Consider the following 24,976-nt stretch of genomic DNA (forward strand, 5'->3'; position numbering starts at 1 on the left):
AATAACACCTATGTACAGTAAGAATGGTGATGGACAATCACAAGCTATTGCTGAATGCAATCAGGGACCACGAGATTTCAATTCAACACTGAAGTCCAAACAAAGATAGATCTTTTCGTGTCCTTGAAGACAGCAGAGGTCTGCCTTTTATTTTTTTTTTTAAATTTTTAGTTCTTTAATTTTTTTCTTTTATTTTAAAGCAGCTAAGCAAGAATGACCGTTATGTTAAGTATTGTACATGTTAAGTATTGTTTCAAAATCTACTACATGGTGTAGTCACCATGACTCAACTGTTCACGTTGATACTTCTGCCCATGGCTCAGACAATCTCCATACAAAAGGCAGATGAGATGCCTACCCCCTATTCTGCCTACCTACTCTACCTCTCGTTGCCACATTCAACCGGTTTCCTGACCCATGCTTTAAGGACAAGCATCTTCCTGTCTAGCCTGCTACTCAGAGGAGTGGCTGCCAGACCTACAGCTGCACAAGAGCAAGGACTTGCAAAGTTGGTTCTCACGTCCTGCAGTGCCTTCATACTTTCCAGAACAGTGAATGTTGGCTGCTACAGCTGGGTCTCAACCATGATCTCCTCTGCTCCCTTCAGCCCATATGAGCTCCTACCCTGTGCATCCTGAAGGACTTGTGAAGCCAGGAGCAGCTGCCTTGCATTAGTGACCTCATGAAGAAAGAAACAGAGTCCATCACCATGCCACAAAACTGCATAGCCTAGCAGCAGCTGGTAGAGAGCAGCTTTAGTAGCTAATGTGACGGTAAAATCTATCAAGTAGTTAATTCCTATGAAAATCTGAAAGACAGCGGTGAGCATTTCAAGACTTCTCTCCCTCTCCCGCTGTTTTTATTTTAATAGGAAACACTGTCCTCTCATCTAATGACTTCAGATGACACTGACGTAGTAGAGGACGTGGAGAAAGGGTTTTGGTATGAAAATATACTGTCCTTGTGAATTCTGAGATTTGCTCTGCCCATGTGTAACTGTTGAGGGAGCAGAAGGATTCTTCAGACAAAGCCGAAGGCCTGAAGGCCAGCAGCTACAGAAGATGCATTCTGTTAAATCTTAGTACATACACAGCACTGCTACCAGCACAAATCTGAAGGGTGATGTTTGCTAGAAAGAAGCTGATTTAAAGATGCTCTAAGAATACTACTAAAATAGTAACAAAAGTCATTGGGATTGACAAGGTGTACACTGGCTATGCAAGTCCAAAAAACAAGAAGTCACAGGGAAACAAACTTGGCAATGGCTGCCTTTACATTCAAGATCTAAGTAGGGAGGGGAATGAGCTGTCATTGAAAAAAAAAATTTCCGTAGACTCCTCAAATTTGCAAAGGCTACTTGTCCAAAAGTGATTTAGCTTGCTAAACAAAGGTGAAGCCTTCTGTGTGGAAACCCACTAAATATGCTTTAACTTACCTAATAAACGTCAGTCACGTAGTAATGCTCTAAAATTTGCAAACTCAAGCAATTTAAGTTTTTGCACGTTTTATGCATTTTAAGGCAAATAATTCTCTTTTAAATGTCAAAATGCATTTTTGATTAATTTTCTTTTCCTCTCGCTGCAAGCAGAAACTTTAAAGTGAAAGAATTTGGAGGATTTTCTTGTCTGTTGTTGCTTATAGCAAATTAAATGCACAAAAGCTACATTACAGCAAGAGAGCAAAATGAAGTATTCAAAAGTTAAGAAATGCAACCTTTGAGATATCATTAACAAGCTTAATTCAATTTCCTTATGCATATGCACTGTGATATTATGTTTAAACACATGATTTTCCTTAAGGAAGCATGGAAAAATCTATGCAGCACAGGCTGAAAAAAAAGCAAGAAATACAACTCTGTACCTATCTTAGCCGTATCAATTTAATACAGTTTTAAAATAATCAAACTAGATGGCAAAAGACCTACCAAAGAACACACAGCTGCAGGAAATAAAAAAAAAAAGGTGTGTTTTGTCACGAGTCCTCACACACGTTTTGTACATTGAAGCCCACAGTCCACTAGGCATTCATCAGAAAAGAGTTCTGAAAGTTTTGCTTGGCCAGTAAGCTACTGGTTTTCTCATAATACCAGCTTCACAACTTACTGTTTGATTCAGTATGTGCTAGGGTAGCTCATCTACCTATCTATTAGGATAACAACACCGTCACCCTAACTCTTGTAATTGTAGCTAAGAAATTATACTACTGGCTTTAAAATGAAGAGAACAGAAATACATAAACATACATACTAAATAGAATTATTACAAAAGTGATTCAGGTTTTGCATAAGACTATGATGTTTTAAATTTTTTCTTGTATCTGATTTAGATTGAATACTTTGAGTTTTCAGATCCTTCAGCTATAGGAGTAGTGGTTTGTTCCATCAGGCCATAAGATAACAAAAAGAAGCAAGTTCCTGGATGGCACTGACTACCACTGGAGGATTTCTCCCCCCGCCTTTTTTTTTTACTGCAAATACATGCAATCCCTTATTTTCACAGATGATCTTGAATACTAATTTAATCTCTCCTTACATATACAGAAATGTAACAGTTGCAACAGCAGTATCTAATACTTGAGAATCAAAGCAAAATTACTATAACATGTACTTCATCAATATGCAGAATATCATAATTCAAGTGAATATAGTCACTGAAAGGCAGAACTTGATTGATTCAGAAAACTTAGAGCCTATCAGCTATTGCAAGAATACGTTCCTGCTGAGAAGTTTAAAAAAAAAAAGCATGAAATTCTGCCATAAAAAACAGAGCACACAGACACACTGCTGGGAAGACAGGAACAGGCATGATTGTCTCTCTCCAAACAATTCTGGGAATTAGCACGTACCCAACAGGCTACTCAGTTCAGGTTGGAGAGCAGACTCCAAAAGAGTAACCAGTTCGAAAAAGGGCTTGACTTTTTCCTAGTCTACAATAAGGCTACCAAAAACAAAGCTCCTCTCTTCTAGCATTTTCTAGACACCTCTGCAGCCAGCTTCAAAGGAAACTGGATAACTATTTCCCCTTTTCAGTCAGTATACAAAGCCCATTCAGTATATATTAGCTGAGCTCCAGCAGAGAAACAACTTGACAAGTTAGAAGCTGAAGCAATATGTGTCAAAGAGATTGAATTCCACTTTCATATTAGTACAGAAGAAGACAGTGCATGATTATTGCTTGGAGCATGTGGTTGTTTAGGGGATAATGCTAGCACCTTAACACTGAGAAGTAATGGAAATTGTCTGTCTTGTTCTCATTCTTTCTGAGACAGTCACTTGTGATATGTCTTGTTACACTGCCAGGTCATTTCTCTCTTCAGGCTCCTTAAATATCACCTGTCCAAGTTGACAATACATCTCTCAAATGATGACATTATGCTTTGTCCCTTGCTAAATAGCTAGACACTCGCTTTACAGAGCATGAAAAGTTACACTTTCCTTGCAGAAATTAAAACATTACAGGACAAGCAGTGTGTTAGAGCTCTGCTTCCTAGTGTTTCCCCTCTGCACAGGGATGCTCAAGCCCCCACCAGAAAAGTCTCACTTCAGCAGCCTAGCTTCGTGTCCTCCTGGCATGCCTAAATTCAAAGAGATGGATACATATATTAAAATGTTAAACTTAAAAAAAAAAAAAAAAGGCATATATAATGACTTTCACATACTTCTATTACAGAAGGTGCACTGCTTCGAGTACCCAGTTTTCCCTCACCAACAATTACTCTGTGCAGAAAACAACTCTGCAACTTCCTGCTCCAAATAACAGACCTTCAGCACCCAAGGTGAAAGAGTTTCTTCCACGAGCTGCCAGTGACATGTAATACTTAACCCTCACTACAAGCCCCTACCAACCTGAGTAAGGCACAGGATGAAACACCAAAAGAAGGATGGTGAGGGTACTAGTAGGTGACTTAAAAACAGATTTTCACTATCCAAGGTTGAAACACCATATAGTAAAGGCTACACTTTTTTTTTGGCGCTTGTTCTTTATCACAACTGCTGGAAATTTGTCTCCAACTCTGAGTTATTGTCTATACAGGCAGATAGAAGCATGCCTATAACACCCAAGAGCCTTAGAAGAGAGCTATGGGTGCGGGATGGCTGCTCTTTGGAGGCTGGAAAAAGCATACAAATGGGCACATGTATTTACGCTGACAGAACAGATAAAGCCTCCAAGAGATTAATTTAGGAGAACAAAGTGTATAACAGAAGCACCTGACATTTCCTGATTTAAGCCTGTCTACAAGGCAGATTTTCTGACTGCACCAAAAGGAGCAGATGGTTTCCTCCACAGAACCTGATCGGTGTGCAATGCAGTAGCCTAGCTGGAACTCCACGCCTTGGAACCAAAAGCAAATGTACTCTCAAGAGATCTTTAAATCACCTGGAGTCATCACAGAAGTCATTACACAGACTGAGAACTCCCACCTTAAACTTGCAAATCCCTCCTTAAGCACTGAGACAGTAAGGTGATTTGTGATGGCAATATTGAAGCAGAGTAGCACTTCTGGGTCCACTGTGGGAATCAGATCAAATTAACACAGGGAAAAAACTGTAAGTTTGAGAACTGACTTTATTTAAAGCACACAATAACTAGTAAATTCAGGACTAAATAATTCACAGTAAGGCATAAAGATCATGGCTATATATGTTTATTGATTTTTATATAACATTACTGTTGTATATGCATTTTTTTCCTCATTGTATAAACTATGCTTTATACATAGTTTACACTATGTATACATATGTATACATAAAACATGCTCTGAATATGCCCATCAGGAAAATGACAATGAAAAATGTCCACCATCTTGTCTTCCGTATGCAGCCACTACTCTTTCCAGTAACAGCTAGACAAGATATGTCCTATCTGAGAAACTCTTTTGTATAGGTTCTTATGCTATACTCAGTACCATATGATCTATGAGCCTTCTACAAGCACATTACACAATGTGAATGACTTCTAGGACATATTTTTCATTCCCTCATCCATTCCTTAAGACAGAAGCATCCGTAATTTTGCTTTTAACTTTAAATTTTGTTTCACGGATGAAGGGAAGGAAGACACAGGTTTTGGAGGCTTTCCAAAAAGCTGAGCAATACAAAAAGAAAACATGGGAATGGCAGCCTAAGAAGTCTTAGAGGTGAAGTGTAGCAGACAGACAAGGAACATGTTCAACTGGCACGATCCTTAATTATGGCCATTCAGAGGAAAAGACAAAAGTAATAAGACAGACAAAAAAACACAGCACCACCACAACAAAACATTAAGTTCAGGAATAAATTGATCTCCATTCATTTCTACACAATATTATTGCTGTATCCTTCCCCAGCTCCTCACCCCATTCTTTATTGTATTCAGCAAACACCAAGAGTGGACTGAGCATGGACACACACACACAGAAATGTTGGTCACACTAAGAGCTGAAAGCAGAGGTCTTCATTTTCAAGGGGGTTCATAGAATCATAGAATACCCTGAGTTGGAAGGGACCCATAAGGATCATCGAGTCCAACTCCTGGCACTGCACAACCTAAAATTTCAGACCATGTGACTAAGTGCAAAGTCCAAACGCTTCCTAAACTCCAACAGGCCTGGTGCTGTGATTACTTCCCTGGGGAGCCTATTCCAGTGCGTGACAACCCTCTCAGTGAAGAACCTCTTCCTGATGTCCAGGCTAAACCTCCCCTGCCTCAGCTTGACACCATTCCCTTGGGTCCTATCACTGGTGACTAAGGAGAAAAGATCGGTGCCTACCCCTCCACTCCCCCTCATGAGGAAGCTGTAGGCTGCAATGAGGTCTCCCGTCAGCCTCCTCTTTTCCAGGCTGAACAGGCCAAGTGCCCTCAGCCGCTCCTCATATGTCTTCCCCTCTAGGCCCTTCACCATCTTCATAGCCCTCCTCTGGACACTCTCCAACAGTTTTACATCCTTTTTGTACCGTGCTGCCCAGAATTGCACATAGGACTCGAAGTGAGGGCACACCAGCACAGAGTAGAGCGGGAGTTCCCTCCACAGGACCATAAAATTACATCAGTAACAAAATTTATTACTGAATGAATAAGAATTTATTCTCCAACATCTGATCTTCATTGTACTAAATCTGATTACATACTATATATTTGAGGAAAGCTTTCTGACAGAGAAAACCAAGATCTTGTTGCAGCAAACACAATATAAGTAAGAGAAGTGTTTACTCTAAAAAAAATCACAAGGTAAATGAGCTTGACAGCAATTGCTGCAGAAACATGCATATTAACCCCACTTTCCAAATGGCACCGAGACACAATGTTAACCAATTTGTCAAAGGTGACAAAACAGCCACAAACAGAAAGCTGGTTTCTGGAATTGCAGTTCAGTGCTATCTTCTAAGGTCATTACTTTAAGGAAATACAATGCAGTTGATGTAGTTGGCTTGTTTGTAATCAATTGAACTGCTACAAGTTGTAAACTGGGAATGCAGCACATCGTATTCTCAGTGGGTGCCCATGCTCTGACATTTCAGCCTAATTGGTAGAGTTCATTTGGCAGACAATAGAGGCCACGCTGTCAAATGTATTTTCACTAAACCCTCACATCGACTATAACTCCATAAAATAAAGGTAATAAACTGCAAAATGTGTGCTTATGCTACTGTTGGACTAAGTACCTGAAATGTTTGATTATCTAGATGATAATCAGTCACGTTGCCATTTCCAAGAGAAATGAAATGGAATAGCATACTTTTTATCCAGTGAGGTTGAAGGTGTAAAACAAGGAAAAATCAAGTATGTAGTTGAAACCATGAGAAATCATTGCCTAAAATCATGTCTACATCTATACGAAAATAGTATTAATTCTGGGCACAACACACCTCCTTAACAACAAAGTTTCTTTCAGGACTCCAAGTTTCTGCCAGAATTCTTTTATCTGGGTTTCCCAATCCTCCTAACAATAACCTCTTGTATAACACCATATTTAATTCTATAGAACAGGATACTGCACAGTATTAGGGAAACGGGGATAAAGGGTTCAGGTCAGAAGGAAACTAATTTGCCAAGCAATTTCAAATGTGCAACTTCAAAAACTTCAAAACATTCTTCAATAATTAAGGAAAGAGTGAAAAAATTTGCTCTGGTTTATGTAACTCAGGGACTGCATGAGCTCTTTTAGTAACTGTGCCCAGCTGATAGCCCTAATGCTCAGTGATCCCCAAGTCCTGTCAGCCTCTGCTCAGTGACTGAGCCTCTCCTTCTCCTACTCTGTCATTACAGCCTACTTTATTGTTAATATATTACAGCTGGCCTACTTGAAATATGGGTTAACAGCAGGCACTTCAAACCACTGTAAATGTGTAACCTGATTCTTTGCTTTTTTTTTTTTTAAACCACTTTCACTGTCTTTATAAATCACACAGAACTGTGCCTGATATGACCCAAATAGAAATGCTTATTTAATTCATCCATAAAACTTGTTTTAGATATATCAGCCAGTTCTTCTCCATTTGAGTTGATTTTATTTTGGTTTCTTAATCAAAATGTTTTATATCAAATTAAATGCATTACAGAAGAACAATCTTGCCTTTATTAACCAGATCTGTAATCTAATTTAAAAAAAAAAATCAAGTTATACTGACAAGATCAGTATTCCATAAACCTGTTGACTGTCTCTAATTATATTACTTTCTTAATTCTTCATTAATCAACCCTTGTATTGGCAGTTCCATTATTCTGTTTAGAATTAAAGTCAAGATGACAAGGTTTTAATTAATTGGGTAATCCTGATCCTTTATGTCAGTATGTTTATTGTTACTGTTCAAGTCACCTGGAACCTTCCAAGACTGCTCTAGATTTTTATTTTTTTAAAACAGCAAGTAAAATGAGGTAGCACTAAGAGTCTTGACAAGCTGTTTTAGGATTTTGGACCTACAGATCACCTGAGGTGCAACTTGACATCAGATGCTGCTTAATATGCTCTCAACCGATTATTACAATGGAAGCTATTTCATTCTCATAGCGTTAAAAGCATCACCTGGTCCTGTCCCCATCCCAGTGCCAGCAGGAAGGTTTACTGGGAAATAGAATTAAGTAAAATTCACTCACTTCTGCCTCACACAGTCTCGGTTCAAATTAGGAGGAAAGAATTACATTGCCCACAATTACAATGAAACAAAATTGCAAAAAGAAAAAAAAGTAAACAGCAATTAAATGCAAAACAGAGATGCATCTAGCAGAATAAATCCCAGAGAATCAATGTCAGCAAGAAGCAGGGCTTTTGGGAAGCCTGCCCTAGCCTTAGGAGGATGTTAATCTGAACTTTATCCGGATCTCACACTAGTATGAATGACATGATATTTCTCTGTAATGGCTTTCAGGGAGAAAAGACCTATGGGGGTGAGGGAAAGAATAACGAATGCATCTAGGAAATCTCATCAGCATCCCTTCCCCCAACACATGCTGCTGGTACTCCTTTCCTCTTCAGCCCTTCCACGGTACCACTCCTGTCACTCGCAGCCCTTGCTACACACTGCACACTATTCTGCTAACAGGGCCAAAACAACAGGGAGAAATTAGTATGCTTCCGAAACTGCACATTTAAGTGCTGCATTGGCCAGAGCAAATTATGGGACCTTATTTAAATTTTCCCATTTAATTTTAAATAGAATGATAAATGAAAGCATAATAATAGCCAGTCATATAAAACCATGAGTGTCAAAAAAAAAAAAAAGTTTGTTATATTTAGGTATTTAAAAATTCTCAAACACTATGAAAGTAATACTACAGTTTAACAGTTGACAGAGACCTTAATTATGAAAGCAAACTAAATTAAAGTATCAAACACACTAATGAATCATATTCCAAAAAGTTTGTTTTTTTTTTTTTCAGTTAAAATTAAAAGTCACAGTTCAGAAAAGAGCTGCAGTCTTCTGAAAGGGTAAGATTACACTAACCTGCAGTCAGGCTCTTTGGGAGTGAGCACAGACCAAAAACCTGTGAATCTTAATCCGCAAATTTCAGAGATATTATAATCAGGCTCTGAGTTATCTGTCCTGGGCGCACCCACAGCATTTTCAAGTGCTGCAATATGAATTATTGCCCATGTCCACTCTTTTACAGCTGCAATGGATGCCGTGGATTAATGTTCTGCAATACATTCTCTTGCCTCAGACAGTGCTCCTTTCGGAAGCGTGATCTACTGATTTGGATAAATCGCTACAGCGTGCGTGCTGCAGCACTCTCTGCTCTGGGAAAAGCTGACCAACAACCTGAGGTGAGGCCGTGGATGGAGGAACCACTGGTAAGACAGGGGCGCTCCGGGAGGTGACAACTGCTCCTTTTCCGCCCCCAGCCAAGGCAGCCAGCTCCACCACATGGTTGATGCGGTCTCCTAACCTCGTATCCTTCTCCAGAAAGAGATCCACGAGCTTTAACAGAAAGACTTCCCTCAGCTTCCCTGGAGTTTGTCAGCCAGCTTGGTCAACACCACCAGCCTGGCCAGGACGCAACGCACCAACGACCAGCAGCACGTCTCGCTGTGGGTATCCTGGGGAGGACTTCGGAGGGCAGGCAAAGAGAGGTCCCTGCACACCGCAGTGGCTTTGAAAAGCGGGTGCCCAAGCAAGAGGCACCCACCGGCTGAGGTCTGCTATCCTAATCCTGGGTAGAGAGGCATAAGGTGATTTACTACTGAATATGACCCTATACAGTAACGAACTAGCCATGAACAAGGTGAACCCCCCGAGAAATGCGGGGAGATGTCAGTAAAACCTTGTCTCCAGTTAGCGCAGAGGGAATTTGCAGCTGCAACTAGCAAAGAAAAAAAAGAAAAAGATACTAAGCAACACTGAATATAGCCAACACAAAAAGTTGAAAACTAATTTAGCGGAGGTCAGTGTCTGAACTTTCAGTTTAATGCCAATTCAACTGAGTCATCAGCATTGCACGCCTTTGAAAAAGAGGATACCACGCTGAATTTACACAATCTGACAAGAGCTTGGCTAGGCAGTCTGCCTGGTCTCCTGCTAGGTAACTCAGCTGCGCGAAGGCCCTTTCTTATGGATATAAGCATCATTAGGATTCTGTATGTGGCAATCAGCACAATAAGCAGAGTACAGGTCAAACTTGCCAGCTGATGGTCCAAGTCAGATAGCTGTTCTGCGGACGCTCTCTCAGCAACCAGTATGTAATTCTGGCATTAAGTTCCTTACTCCAGACTTTCTCCATTGTTTAAATACTTCCCCCCCCCCCCCCCCCCACTATATCACAGCAAACTGGTAAACCTATAAGGAACAGGAGACTGGTGCATCTGGTATCTGCTAGAGAGATCTTAAATGTTTCCAATTACAACCTGGCCAAAAGCCCAGAAACAGTTATGAGTGCCAAATATACTTTTAAAAACAACAGCAACATATAAATAATGGTGTAATGTGGGCACTTCTGCAATGACAAATGAAAAATAATTTTTAAAGTATCACGTTTATCTAGTTTCAAGTTGTTCATCTTAGTTTATTCTAACAAAGTGTTCAACTTGAAAACAACAAAACCGTGAGTAATAAAAATATATACTTTAAGCACTCAGTGTATTTAGGCTCCTCTCTCAGCTACGCTGTAACTGTCTACCATAATGATATCTACTGTGAGGAAAAAAAAGGTAAAGGTTTTGTTTGAAACCTGAAGATAGCTTGTTTTGCTATAAAGGTAAATATTCGCTCTATCCACTTCACAATTTTTTCATTTTTAAATAGACAGTTTGAAATTATGCATTTTTCTGCACTTTTACTAGCTTTCAAAGACTGAAATAAGAATTTAAGATGCACTACTCCGGGAGACACAAATGAAGAACCCAGATTATACATTCAGTGGCGTATTTTCCAGAACCCGTCTCTGATGTTGAGTGTATCCAATTTTCCACTGCCTCACATACCAACTCACTGAATTCTCATGTACAGCACACAGCAAAGGCCATAAATCAAGCACCCTGCCTTGAACTCTCCACCTCCACACTGAAAGTGTAAAAGGCAAACAGCATTACCTGAAGTAGCACTGTACACATCCCACACTGGCACAAGCCAATTTTCTACTGCACTGCCCCCTTCTCTCACCTCATTCTAAAAAGCAAAATGAATTTGCATGTAACAAGAACAACATTCTAATTCTCCAGATGGTCATGCAAAGCTGGCTTTTCACTGTATCCCCATGTTCTTTTTTTTTTCTTCTTTTTTTTTTGCTTGAGGGGAAAATTCAGCAGTGTCCTGCATTCTGTGTATTTTGTTTTCAAAATCACCGCATGTGCAAATTGTAAACAAGCACTCTGCGCTTGAAGCAGAGGGACAGAAAGCAGCCCAGCTCCCGAGCCTCCAGCCGCAGGCAAATCACAGGGCAGTGGTGCACCACGGTACGAGCATCCAGCTCCCGTCCGTGCCTGCAGGCCGCCTGCTACCGATAGCGACGACGTCTCGGTGACTGATAACTGCTGTGAACAGCAGCACGATAATAACGATAATAATAAAAGTCAATACGTATCATCCCAGCTCTAATAATGCTGGAAGCGTAAAGCCTCCTCTCGCCCCCTTCTTCATTTTATTAACTAAAGCAAATAATACAGGCAACAGTTTACTGAAATCAAAACATTTGGGGTGAGAAAAATAAAAAAATAATAGTAATGAAAACACACAGGACTTTTCCCCAACTGCTCTACAATTCTTCATGTTTTACTGAAAATCACACCGTTGCACTGAACTTCAGCAAAGCAGGAGTGAGCAATTCTTCTGTGTACATACATTAAGCCCTGGACAGGCTGAACTATTGACCTCCTTTGCTACTAAAATATCAGTTAATCATAAAACTGAGCTGTTAGCCGTTACTCAGAAGCAGCAGCCAATGTGACAGAATAACTTCTAACTTACAGTTGATAAAGCAGCCTATGAGGACGATTTTAGATTACAACATATTTTCTACAACCCCCCAAAGGAAATGCAATCACAACTCACAAAATATACTCAAAAATAAATAAATAAATAAAATGAAACAGCCACAGAAAACCACCTTAGGATTACTTGCAATAAGTGCTATGCTCGCCTTTGGTTTTAAAATGCTTGAGAAGAGAATAATCTGAGCAACAGCAGCGGGCAAGAGCTGCAGACACATTGAACTAACTAGCCGGACTGGGTGCACCATCAGGTGCCATAGGAAGCATCAGCAGCTCCTGAGCATTGCTGCCTAAGGAGATGCACGTGCCCAGCACAGAATTCAGCTGTGCTTAAAATGGAAATACGAGGACTACACCTGGCCCTGAAGGAAGGGAATGGCAAAAAAATAATGTTTTGCCTAACGTGTTTAAGGCTCACTTCAGTTATTTCAAGGTACTCCTTGGTTTCCTATACTCGATTGCTCAGCACTCTCTTTAACTGCATATATACAAACGCAAGCTGACAGAAACATCACGCAAGTTTTCTAGCAAAATGCAGTCATGTAGCTTCAGCACAGGGAAGATTACCTAGGAAATTCCAGTTAGAGAAACAGACTTCTGGAGGACTTTTAACTACTGGAAGAATTATGTCTTCATTAGAAAACAATTTTGTTTAGCGTTATAGGAAACATTTACTGAATGAGTCACTAGATGCTGGTTTTGCTATGAGGAAGACAGACAATGATGTAAACACCTAATAATAAAAGTTCATGTCCGATACAGAGATAAGTACAGTCGTTGCTCAAATTGTTTAGAAGTAGGATACATCTCCAGCAAAACACAGGCTAACTGATCAATAAATGTTATTACTAAATGTCATGGAATTATAAATACTGAATGAATTATGTGGAAAATCATTTTCAATCTTCTTTCAAAAACAATGCTAATATTTACTTAGGTATCAAATAAACAGACAGCAGAATCCTAGCCTATTCCTATTGATGTGTCAGTGAGTTAGCTGTCACTGGTTCTTGGAGCGTAAACACTAAAAACTCATCAGATCAATGTTCACTAACGTGTACTTCTTAATCTGTACAGAGAGCAGTCAAACTTCATGCTGAAAATTCATTTATTTCCTGCCACTCCATTTGACACTGAGCAGATAATCAATTATAATTTGTTTCAGATTTTGAACCAATACTTACAAAACTTATGGAAAGATAAAATTGACATAGAACACAGAGAGGAAAGAGAGTATTTATCTGAAGAATAAGAGATCTTGTCAGAAACAAGAATTAGGAATAATTGAAGAATCGCCAGAAAGAAGATATTGCTGCAGAGTTGTCATCTAATATAGCACAGTAAATCACATGCCAGTCATGAGTACAAAACCAGTAGCAGAAGAGATTGCAGTGTTAGCATTATTAGGCTTTACCTTTTCTGAAACGTCTTCCCTTGAGAAGAGACTAATTTTTATTTTTATAGTTTGCCTTTTAAGAGAAAACTGTTAAAGAGAAACTGTAAACAGAACTGAAAACTGAAGAAACTGAAAGAGAACTGTAAGAAAAAATTGTTAAAAAAAAATCTTATCAATTTGGGTTTGCAATTATCTTACAAAAGAACACTGTGGAAAAGAAATGCCTGCCTGCATTTTTCGGACGAGTGAGAAGGCAACAGGACGACCTGACGTCCAACTCGATGCCCTGCATGACTCGTCCCGTGGTGCTGGGCTGAATGCTCCAGTCACCACAAACCCTTGCTGACTCACCATTTTCTAACTGAAACTGGCTAATAGTGAAATTAATTCACCTGTGCTTTCATGGAATAAGAATAACTAGTCTTACTCAAGGTAAACAGATAGAAATCTTATTAGGATAATATTGCCATGAAAGTCCATATTTTTCAAGTTTGTTTTTTTTTTTTTAAATATATCTGGTTCATTTCAGAGTGGATTAAACTGAATTTGAAAATTCGTCTCAAACCTAGATTTTGGTGCCTTATATTCAAGATTTAATTAAAAAATAAAAATAAAAAACCACCACACCATCACATACCATAGTAATGTTGTTTCCCTTACGTCGCTTCTAAAAATATGTCATGTCTTACACAAATCATGACCTCCTTTCTTTTCCTTTCCAATTAGAAAGCTTTGGTCTGCCACACACTGGGTAAATGAAATTCTATATTTCAAGTGCTGAGAAAAAGAAACTAAACATTTGGGATTTGTTCATCTCGGCTCAGTCTTTTTAAAATAGAAGCTGTTTTCCAATTTTTACTTCTTCAGAACACTGTCTAAAACAATTCAGTACCATATATCAATGCTTTAACCTTACTTAGATCTCAACAGCTGTCATCTTAACTGAGATGGACACAAATATCTTTTCACTTCACAGGAAAGACAGAGACTAAATTATAAATAAGATCACAAATTTCAAAAATGCCTTCAGTTTCATCTTGATCTAGCTGAGAGCTTACTCGTTAGAGGATAAAAAGAGCAGCGTGTCTCAGCTTCCGACAGTACTCTGCCCAATTTCAAAGGAGACCTTCGAATTTTCATGGGATTCATACTTATTGACCTAGTCAACTTGAAGTATTAGCTTGTGATCCAGACATCGACCCCCTTTCTCAAGGAAAAAAATGAATGCTTAGATGAGAACTTGAATAGCTGTCCATCTCAGGTCTGTGACAAATGCTTTAAAAAACATTTTTATTTTATATATGCCTATGTATAAATGAGGTTTGGAAATCTGCCACTGCAGCTTTTCTTTATTACTATTTTAATGCTGTTTTGATAGATGGTTATCAGCACCTTCACTAAATCTAAGAGAGTGCAAATTTTTGAATACTGTAAGTCAGGCTCTAAAAATCTCGAGATTAGAAGAAAAAAAAACACAATTTAGTTTTCTTTTACTTGCTTCCCAGTCTGATGTTCAAATCTGTAATTCTTCTCCTCTACAACTATGAGAGCTGAGTATTATTTTTCTTATAAAAGCTGAGATTAAAATAACTCTAAGTAGCTTTACAAGGAACAGGATATAACAAAAGTTGGCAATGCTTAATCTTCTTGGTGCTGGCCATGGAGAGGCACTGAAAAAAACAGAAGCAGACCGCAAGATTCAGCAACACATGGCTTTGGTGGTAGTAGGTCAAAAATGGAGAAGAGAAGGCACTCTACTGATATTTGCATGTGTATTTGAGAAGTTGCCACAGACTCTGGCAGGCCAGCCTGCTTGGAAAAAAAAGATTACACAAAAGGACATCGCTTTTTTTTTTTTTGCAAAATTCTACTTGTTAAACAGATTCTTTTTCCATGCAATTTTTTCCATGCATTCCTTTATGTGCAAGATGATTTAAAATGCAAGTGAAAATATGAAGGTGAAAAGACTTTTTTTTCCCAAGAGATTGTCCTTTCCACAAATGAGGTCTTTGCTTCCATGAGAAGTTTTTTTTTTTTTTTTTTTTTTTTTTTTACCATCTCACCTGTTAACCTAACTCCTACAGTTAGCATGCAGCAACCTAGACAGTGACCAGGCAAAGCAGGGGATGGAGCAAACCCACATTGGGATAATTTGCATTCCCAGACACTTTGGGATCCAGTGAGTGCCAAAGAACCCTTAAGTTATGCTATAGGTAAATTAGAGCTAACAAGCCTACAAAACAGTTAAGTAATTACATAAACAGCCTTCTTTTGTTCATTTGTTTTTCAAAGCAGCACTTACCAGCACACTTGGTTCTGGTGATGAGCGGTGGTCCTGGCTGTCCAGTCCCACCTTCCCCTGGTCTGGTGAGCAGGACCCGAATCTCATATTCAGTGTCCGGGTCCAAGTGCCAGAGCTTGTAGGTTGGTGCATTGACAGCGTGAGTTTCGGTCCAGGTCCCAGACGTCATTCGGTACTCCACTTCTTTCAGAATAATGGGTCCATCACCAATGATTGAATTTGCATTCAGCTGAATTAGCAAGTACGTCGGCCCCACGCCCAGCAACTGTGGGGGTGCTATTGGCCGAGGCGGCTCTGTATGGGAGACAAAAAAAAAAAGTCAGTGATGAAACAAAAGCTGGAAAAGCCATTAAGAGAAGGGCTCTCCCCATAGAAAGTTGCGAGATTTTAGTCAGCAAGGATTTAAAAATTTGAAAGCAAAATCAAACTGACATCAAGAGAAGCGCTGAGGAGGACTTCAGCTGATGGAAACAAGTTGTGTGCTGCTGTTATCTGACCAACATTACTTTGTCCATTTGAAAGTCTCAGCTTAAGACCCAAAAATCCTAATCTGATTTATATATTCCTATTTTATAACACATTTTTCTGAAAAAATATGGGTTCATGATCATTTATATAATTTGCTATGGCAATAATTTGAATTTCAGAAATTGAGTTTCTGAAACATAACTTTCTTTTATTGACAGAAGCCATGTACACACTATCCTTAAAGAAAAAGTTGCAATAGTTGATACACTGACCCTACACAGAATATTCTTTAAAAAACAGTATCACTGCAGTTCATTTGAAGTCTGTCAGATGCAGTCAGGGTGAGAGATACAGCTACCCATTACAGGCCTTCAGAATATTCAGCACTGAGCAAAACTGCGAAAACATGTATCATTATTTCACTCCTAAATAGCTTACTGCTGACTTAGAAATTCAAACAGTAGGATGCACGTTGCCTTTTGTCTTCCTCTGTTCTAATCACCTTCCACCCAAACATTTCAAAACAGCTGCAAAGTGAAAAGGTAGCAACAGACCAAATCGGAAGGTGAGGTCTCCCTTACCCTGAGAAACATGTACCTAAAGTAGCACAGTGCCTAGGCATGATTTATTTTAAGAAACAATCACAAGCAACATGCACTTTTCTAATAAAATGAATCCACTGATAAACACGGAAGGTTCATTTTCATTCCAGATGGCTCATATTTCAACTAATTTGTTTCAGTTAATTAGGCAACAATGCTAAATTCAATGCACACAGGGGTTTCACACAGCAGCGATGCAGAACTAACAGCGTGGCAACTCTGAGCAGGTAGAGGGATCTCACCGCCAGTACATCAGAAACAACATTGAGCCCCAGACCAGAAGATTTCCCTAGGCCTGGGCCCTTCTCATCACTAATGTCCCTCGCACCTCTGCCCAAGAGAAGTTAGCACGTGGAAGCACTGCACGTGTTCTGCCTCCAGGAATGACCCCATCAATGTCACTTAGCACGCGAAGAATAATGATCAAGAATGGCTTGCAGAAGGCCTACAAGACGGAGGTACATCCCACCCTCACTGAATGGTGAAGGTGGGGTAGGATCTCTCTGGTTCTCTAGGTCCAGCAGTGAAGTTTTCCCTCCAGACACGACTATCAGCTCCCAGCAGAGTATCTACCAGCTCTGCAAGTAACTGAGTTTCCCACATTTTGCCACAAAAGGATTTCTTGCAGATTTTTTTTTTTTTTTTTTTACATTAGCTGCATATCAAGCCACTCGGTTTGGAGACAAGGAACTTGTGAATACACCATAATGGCCACAAGTGGAGCTTGTTTTCTTCTGGAGTGAAAAGGTGAACACTGCAAGGTGTCCCAACTCCTGCTTCAGTATATACAAAACCCTAGAAAGTATCTCAATTAATTATTAACAGGTTTCACCCTGTTCTGGCAAGAAAAGTGAGTATCAACTAATTCAGATCCCTACCTGCATCAAAGCTCAGAAATGCAACCGGGCTTAATGAGGGCAGTTTATTTGCTGTGGAACTAACGCAGTAAATGTCAAACTAATGAATTCTAAGGTCAGTGTATATTACAGCAGAAAACATAAATGTTGATGAGCATGATACACTACCGGCTCCAAGTTATAAACCCCTAAAACATAAAGCTATGTTTAGAAGTATATACTTTGATTAAGAGCACGATTATTACAAATAAAACCTCACATTAATGAGACTAATATACCATTGCATATTAAATTTTTATGTTAAGAGGTAAAGCATATTCTTATATTAGCATATGCATTTTGTTTTTAAGCTCTTGAGGACAAGGAGACTTATTTATATAGTCTCTCCCTGTTCCAATAAATTATGCATGAATTTTAATCAGTTAGCAAATGAACAAGTAATTGTTCTGCAGCATTATTAATATTCTTCATAATACAATATACTATCAGAAGCAGAGGTGTGGTGCAACCAGAAATCCCAAAAGCACACTGAGTATCAACTGAACCATGCAATCCCAATATACCAGATAAACTTTTCTGATGTTACCCAATTAACTTTCTATTAATTATTCTCATTTGTTATTCTATAACCTGATCCATCAAGTATTCCCCAATTATAATTTCAAATTACATAATTACCCTTCGTATATACAGTAACTTGAAACTTTTATAGCTTAAAAATTACCATTAATAACTAAAAGACAGAACAAAGCCATTATTAGTTTTGCTTACCATTTCCATGGCAACTATCTCACATACACAACACTACTCTATCGGTGGGCTTTTAAACACAATGCACATCCTTCAAGAAGTGATGTTGCTGTTTTTTTCACTCTAGTAATCTGGGTCTAGAAATAAACAACACAGTTTCGGAATGTCTTAAGAACACAGTCTGTCAAGACTGAAAAACCTCTTATATTAGGTATGGGAATAAAAAGAAGAAGAAAAAAAAAAGAGAGATGCATTAGAGGTAACCTCAAAGAAAATCACTTTCGGAACTTTGGTCTGCTTTCTAAACAGCCTAAAATGTCTGCTTCAGTCCAGGCAAGTGAAAATGTCGGAGTTCAGAACCTGGATCAGAGGTAGCACTGCTGCAAGGTGAGAAGTAGCAGCAAATCACTGCCCTACACTCTGCCCTGCCTGGCTCTGGCTAGGCTGGCTGGCTGCCGATGGCCACTATGGAAAATGCTTCTGGGGGCTTTCAGCCACCCACCCTGGCAGTCAGGCCATGCAACACAGTGGGCTCCTTCTGCCCTGGTCATTGCAACCAAATCAAAGAATCTTACCCTTAATTTCTGTCAAAACCCAACCAACTCCCCCAGTTATTATGAGCAGACACTGAAGTATCTTGACAGCTAAGGCACAGGGTATTCCTAGTAAAGAGCTTTCACTGAGCACAGTTCCACTTTTCCTGGCCACGAACCTTCTCTGAACAGCCGTAAGGACTCTAAACAACATTTGACAAAACACATTTCAACCCATGGACAGCTTATTAACTCATCAGTAGAATCAGTGTTTCCAGAGGTATTTAAAAACACAAATGCCAAACAGTATGAACAAAGACCTTGCACGGTGTGTTTTCTTCCTTTGATAAACCCAAGCCTTAGAATCCCTTTTCCAGTGTGACTAGTTTAATTACAAACTCACATTCTGACAATATTTTTAAGCCACGGCTTACAGGCAGTAAATCTGATGAAATCCCTTCCATTTTGCATGGCCACTAACATCTCTGAAAGACTATGTAAAAAGAGCACTTCTACATCTACAATGTATTAAAGAAATGAAAGTATTTTTATGCATAGCATTTGGCAGTATTTTGACAGTTCTGCTTTTGACATAAAATGCCCACAGCTAAGTTAATCAAAAATTAAGACTGACATTTCATCAGTACGAAGTTCCCATTCTGCTGAGCTACTAGCAGTGCATTATGCTCACATCAGTATGTATATGACATTATAGATTAAGCGTGCTGTGATATTTAGGCACCAATGATTAGAATAAGCATGCGGCATCAACCCCAGCTATAAGTCCTCCTATAGTTAAACTGTTGTGTCATACTTTTAATAAAAAAAATGTTGCATGCAAATAATTACATATTTATTGACAGGGGAAAAAAAAAAAACAGCCAAAAGTGTCATGAGTGTTGTTAGTAGTATGCTAACTAGTATACATGAAACTCTCTACATTCCCAAGTATCTTATGCATACAATGTTGTCTAATATTATTTACCCAATCTGAGTGACAATATCCTACATGCCTCTCCAACACTAAATACTGCCTACAGTTAAAATAAAGGAAGAGACTTTGTTAGTATCTTAGTGATAAGCATATACTGTTAGTAATCAATTCACAGCAGGAAAAAAAAATAAAATCAAGCCCAAACAGAATCCTACTGGTTGTTCCACTTGGAAGGAAAAGTTGACACTGGATGCATTTTGATAAAATCTTATATATTTACATGAAGTTATGTTTCTGTCACAAGAGATCACCTCCTTGCTCACAGCAGCAGGGTCTGGAGATAAGGGAGGGGAGAGCCTTCCCCACACAGCCCAGACATCGAAGACACGTCGATGCTTTCATTCTTGCAATTCTCCATTCCATATCCCCCTCGCACGGAGCCTCCCCACACTAATACCCTGCAAGCTTCCTCTGCTCATGTGCTGGCTGTGCCTTTGCTCTGGTGATGCCACGTCCAGTCTTCTCTGTCAAATAGCTTATACACAGCCATGCACCTGGTATGATGACGGGCATCAATACTTTAACTCAACGCAAACAACAGGGATTAACCCTAATAAGCTTGGTTTTTTACAATTACATAAGAACAAACCATTTGTTTATTAAATGAAGTACATCAGGCTCATCTCTCCAGAAATTAAAATCAGTATGACTTAACTACACCACAAAGTGACAAGAAAGTAAGTCGAAAGAATCCAAATTTCTTTCAAAATTTGTCACAACTCAGAGAAACAAGCAAATGGAAAACCAACAGAAATACAGTTAACAGAGGATGCTTCGTGCTACACACGGGGATGCTGCAGCAGGAGACCCACAGCCCAGAGCCAGAAGAGCAGGAGGAAGCAGGCTGCCAATTCCCTGCGACAGCAACGCTGCTTCGATGCTCTCCCTGCACTGGAAGATTACACACAGTTTTAGGATTCACGCATTTTCAAAAAATATTGGAAAACTGAAGAACATGCTTGTTTAAAAGTTGGAGAAAATGTATGAAATGTAGTAGAAAGTACTAGCAGTCAAGTGCTTGCAAGGAAATAAAATTATTGGTCTTAAAAGCTGGTTAATCCAACAGGAAAAAAAAAAGAAAAAAACTTAGCAATAAGCAATGACTGAAAGCTTAAACTCAAACATAGTATTAAACCCCAAATTGAACAGTAAGCATAACAAGTGAAGAACAATAACTGGTGATATTGTAGGAAATTCTGCAGTCTCAGTGTTTTCAGTCAAGGCTGAATGATTTCTAAAAAATTACACACTAGAGAAAAAAATGGAAGACAATAACAATACATAAGGCTCCAAAAAAGTACAACTGAATGAAATTACACGTTCATTAACTGGTCATAAAATGAGCTATGAAAAATTTAACTGTAAAAAAATGGAGAATTTCTGCAGAAACATTCTTTTATTTTAAGAAAAATCATTCCATATGTGGCATGTATTTCATATGAAAGAGAAATATTTTCATTCAACTTTCCAAAAATGGTTAGGAAGTACTGCTCTGTTAGGAAAAAAAAAATCAGAATGTACGAAAAAATTATTTTGGACTTATAGCTGGCTGTCTCCTAAGCTGACAGCAGTCTGAGAAGATCTCTTGCCCTCAGTGCCAACAAACGCTGCACTAACACTGCACTTTTACAAACTGGAGGCTTCGTCAAGTAGGGGGAGAAACATTATGGAAAGCAGTACTTGCTTGATGAGAAAGTCTTCCACTCAGTTTGAAAACAAACAAACAAACAAAAAAAGCAGGGCACTGAGGGATCCCCAGTTGAAAGCACAGACTTGGCCAACAGCAGAGCTATCAACAAACTAAGAATCTCAGAAAACCAATGCAGTTTATTTTTAAGTTTCCAACAAGATCTCAAGTTTTCACTTTCTCTGCGTGACAGGCCACACTCACAACTCAGCCTGTCACCTACCTATACGTGCCATCCCTAGTGAGTAGTTAGGTCCTTAATGCTTTTGCTGTCTCACGCAGAAGACACAAAAAAGCCCAACAGCCGGTGCAGCAAAGAGACTGCCCGGCACGCTGAGGACAGCGAGTTCATTAGTGGCAGCCGAGTGCTCTGCCGAGCTGAGAGGTGACGCGTCTGAAAAACGTCAGAATAGCCGAGCAGGTGCACAAGCAAGCTTTCAGTTGCTCTGGTGTTGCCCATGGAAAATGAAGAAGCTGGAGTGAAAGGCAGCTGCCGCACTCTCTTTCACCCAGGGGTTATACTCCTGCGTACCACCTTCCTACCTGAAAGGCCAGGCAGACCATACTGGTTACACTCTGACAGCTCGGCACGAGCTGCCACAACCCAGCCAAACACGCCCTGGTCCTGTCCCATCCTTCAGGATGCCCAGGCACGGTGGTGCCAGTCAGCACCACACCACGCTTTGGTCCTGAGCCTCACCTCGGAAAGCACCCAGGCAGTCAAAACCAGGCTTCAGCAGGATGAGCTCAACGGCAGGCAGCACACGTTACACACGCTGCAGGAGGGCACACTTGCTTAAAGCAGCTCAAACCACCAAAATAACACACAGAGACCTCAGAGGTTTTAAATGACTTCCTCTACTCCAAGACCAAATGCTGGTTAGAGATTCATACAATAAAAACCATGCCAGCTGCAAGCCCTCTGCAGCTTCCACAAGCCTTGTACGTTCTTCAGGCTTTAAAGAATTTTTCTCTAAGCTATTTTTTAACTTCTCTGTTTGTTCATGAAATCCTTTAGAATTTTTATAACCTTTTTTTCCTCCCCCTAATGGTCAAAAACTTCCTGCTCCATCGAGTTTAACTCATTTTATCAACTACTTTGTTTTTCTACCTTTTTTTTTTTTTTTTCCCATGATCAAAAAGCTTATATTGCAGAGTGGACAACTTGGAGAAAGCAGTTACTTTTGGTTCCTGCTGCTTATGCAGGCTAACAAAATCTCCCCCCATAAGTACACTGAAGAGAAGGATGCAAAGACGTTGTTGGCAAATTACTGACTTTAACATACTATACCATAAAATGACTGAATAAAATCATGCTGTAATTTTTAGGTTTTTACAGGTAAATATTCAAAATTGCCACAAGTCTCCCTTTATATTTTCAAAAAAAATAATCAAAAGCTAATTCAAAATTATCCCAGCGGCTGTCCTGTGACCAAGTGCTTCATGGAGAGACTTGAACAGTTTTGCGATCTAGCATTCTGCCACAAAGCTTTTTTTTTTTTTTTTTTTTTAGCTTTTCTTCCCCCCATTTTCTTCTAAACAATGTTTTTGTTCATGCAATTTCTATGACTCTATAAATATTCTCTCTGTGACTTTAAAACACAATTTATCACAACTGTCCAGTATCTAGCACCAGTTGCTTGCCCTGAAGTTGATACACAATACCCACAAAAAGTTCGTATTTAATTAGAAGTTAGTTGTCTGGAACAAAAGAACTCATTCTGAGCAATAGCTCAGTGACTAGGTTGCATCAAGTGATTTACCCAACTCACCTAAGAGAGCCTGTAAGATCCTTTTCATTGTCTTTTTATTACTTGGAATTGAAAAACTGAAAAGAATCTATTTTAAACAAACATTCAAAATAAATATCTGTAACAGGGTAAGATTTAGGATATTACACATAGAATCAGTTAGCGAGGGAGAAACAACAAACAAATGAAGAACTGAACAGTGAGCTCACAACACCAGGTTAGTTAGGATATCGACATATTTCAATGTAATATCATCTTTAATTTTGAGACTGCAAATGGCAATGCTACGTCACACGCTCACCTTGAACTGCTGATTTACCTTTGAGCACCTGCCCAATATATCACATTTATGTATTAAGTACCACAATGTCTGCAAGCTCATACAGCTGAAATGTATTTAATCTAAGTGATGAAGCAGTTACTGACCACCCGAAGTGCTGAAATAAGAATTATTTCAACAGAGGAAACTGCTAACTTCTGCATAGTGATTTCATACCCTATGCATCACTGTGCCATTTTATTCACCTTGATTTGAAACACCACTGCATTCATTTTATTATCTTCCTTTAAATAAAGGAACAGTGTGCAGCTTTAGCATTGTCAGCAGAAACCATAAACAAGGTTAAACTCATGCTCAGCTTACACATAAAAAAAGTCTCTCTAAAAACTGGAGCATGTCATCCCTTTACACAACTTACAAACAGAACACATGCCTATTTATTGAATGATAGTAGGTCATGCTACTCTGGGAATCAATTAGAAGAGTACGGCATATTTTGTCAAAAAGATTGCATTGGGCTAAAGACATTCAGTACAATCCTGCAAGAAAAATGAATACATGTAAGAAAAAGTGGTACCTGTAATGAGAAGACATTTAAATCTTAAAAAAAAAAAAAATCATCACTCAGTATAAATGAGTCGGCTATAGGAATGTCTCAGGCAAAGACTTGATCACAATTATTTCATTATCCACATGTACCAGTAATTCCCTTGAGATCTCAACATTGAGATTATTGTTGGAAAGAATTATTTTATCTACTTCATTGTCAGGAAACAGCAGGTTAAGAATAAAATTGAATGCCTTCTTCAAAAATTGGTACCTCCCAAGAAAGAATTACTTTCGACTCTACAAAGCTTTGCAATGGGATATTTGACGATATTGCATGCACATTTGCATGCTGTGGATGAAGAGGAGTAAAACCAGAGATTAGGGAAGGAGTGGCTGAAAATGACAAAACATTCTTTTTAGGGACTCTAGGATTTACTTCTAGATACTTAGACAGGTATGTAGTGAGAATATTTTTCTCTTTCTTCCTTCTTCTCAACTACTTGAAGTTATATATATATAAAATTTTAATTTCCAATCTGAGCTGGCATAACTGATACTGCAAAGGTTTTTGCAAAGATTGTTTATTTCTTGATGCTGGTCATGCTCACATTTTACTGCCTAAATAGGTGCAGCTACTCTTTAAGGTGTATATGCTGGACAAAAGTCATAGTGACATATTTACAAACAAACTATCAAGACTTCAAACATCTCCAATAAAAATAGAGCATTTCAGTAGAGTTATGACTTACTCGAGCTCTATGTCTCTATCAAATATAAGGTTCACAAACAAAAAACAACCAGGACTCCTGGAACTCAGGGAAAGACATCAACTCTAGCAGCATAAGACTGATATTAACTACTAGAAATTATCTGCATGCAGTCAAGCTGTATTTCTTCTCTAAGGCAGAG

The 24,976-nt window shown here is 39.0% G+C and overlaps 1 protein-coding gene across 7 annotated transcripts in view; it reads right to left on the reverse strand.

The window, feature by feature from the left end:
* The window catches only part of PTPRK (protein tyrosine phosphatase receptor type K), a 422,368-nt gene that overhangs the window by 165,675 nt on the left and 231,717 nt on the right, over window positions 1–24,976 (reverse strand). For all 7 annotated transcript variants that reach the window (XM_083828076.1, XM_083828073.1, XM_083828074.1 and 4 more), the window contains one exon: window positions 15,597–15,890. In XM_083828076.1, the coding sequence (XP_083684202.1) occupies window positions 15,597–15,890 (294 nt within the window). The remainder of the gene's footprint in view (window positions 1–15,596; window positions 15,891–24,976) is intronic.

Source organism: Anser anser, assembly GCF_964211835.1.
Source record: "Anser anser genome assembly, chromosome: 3".
Lineage (NCBI taxonomy): Eukaryota > Metazoa > Chordata > Aves > Anseriformes > Anatidae > Anser > Anser anser.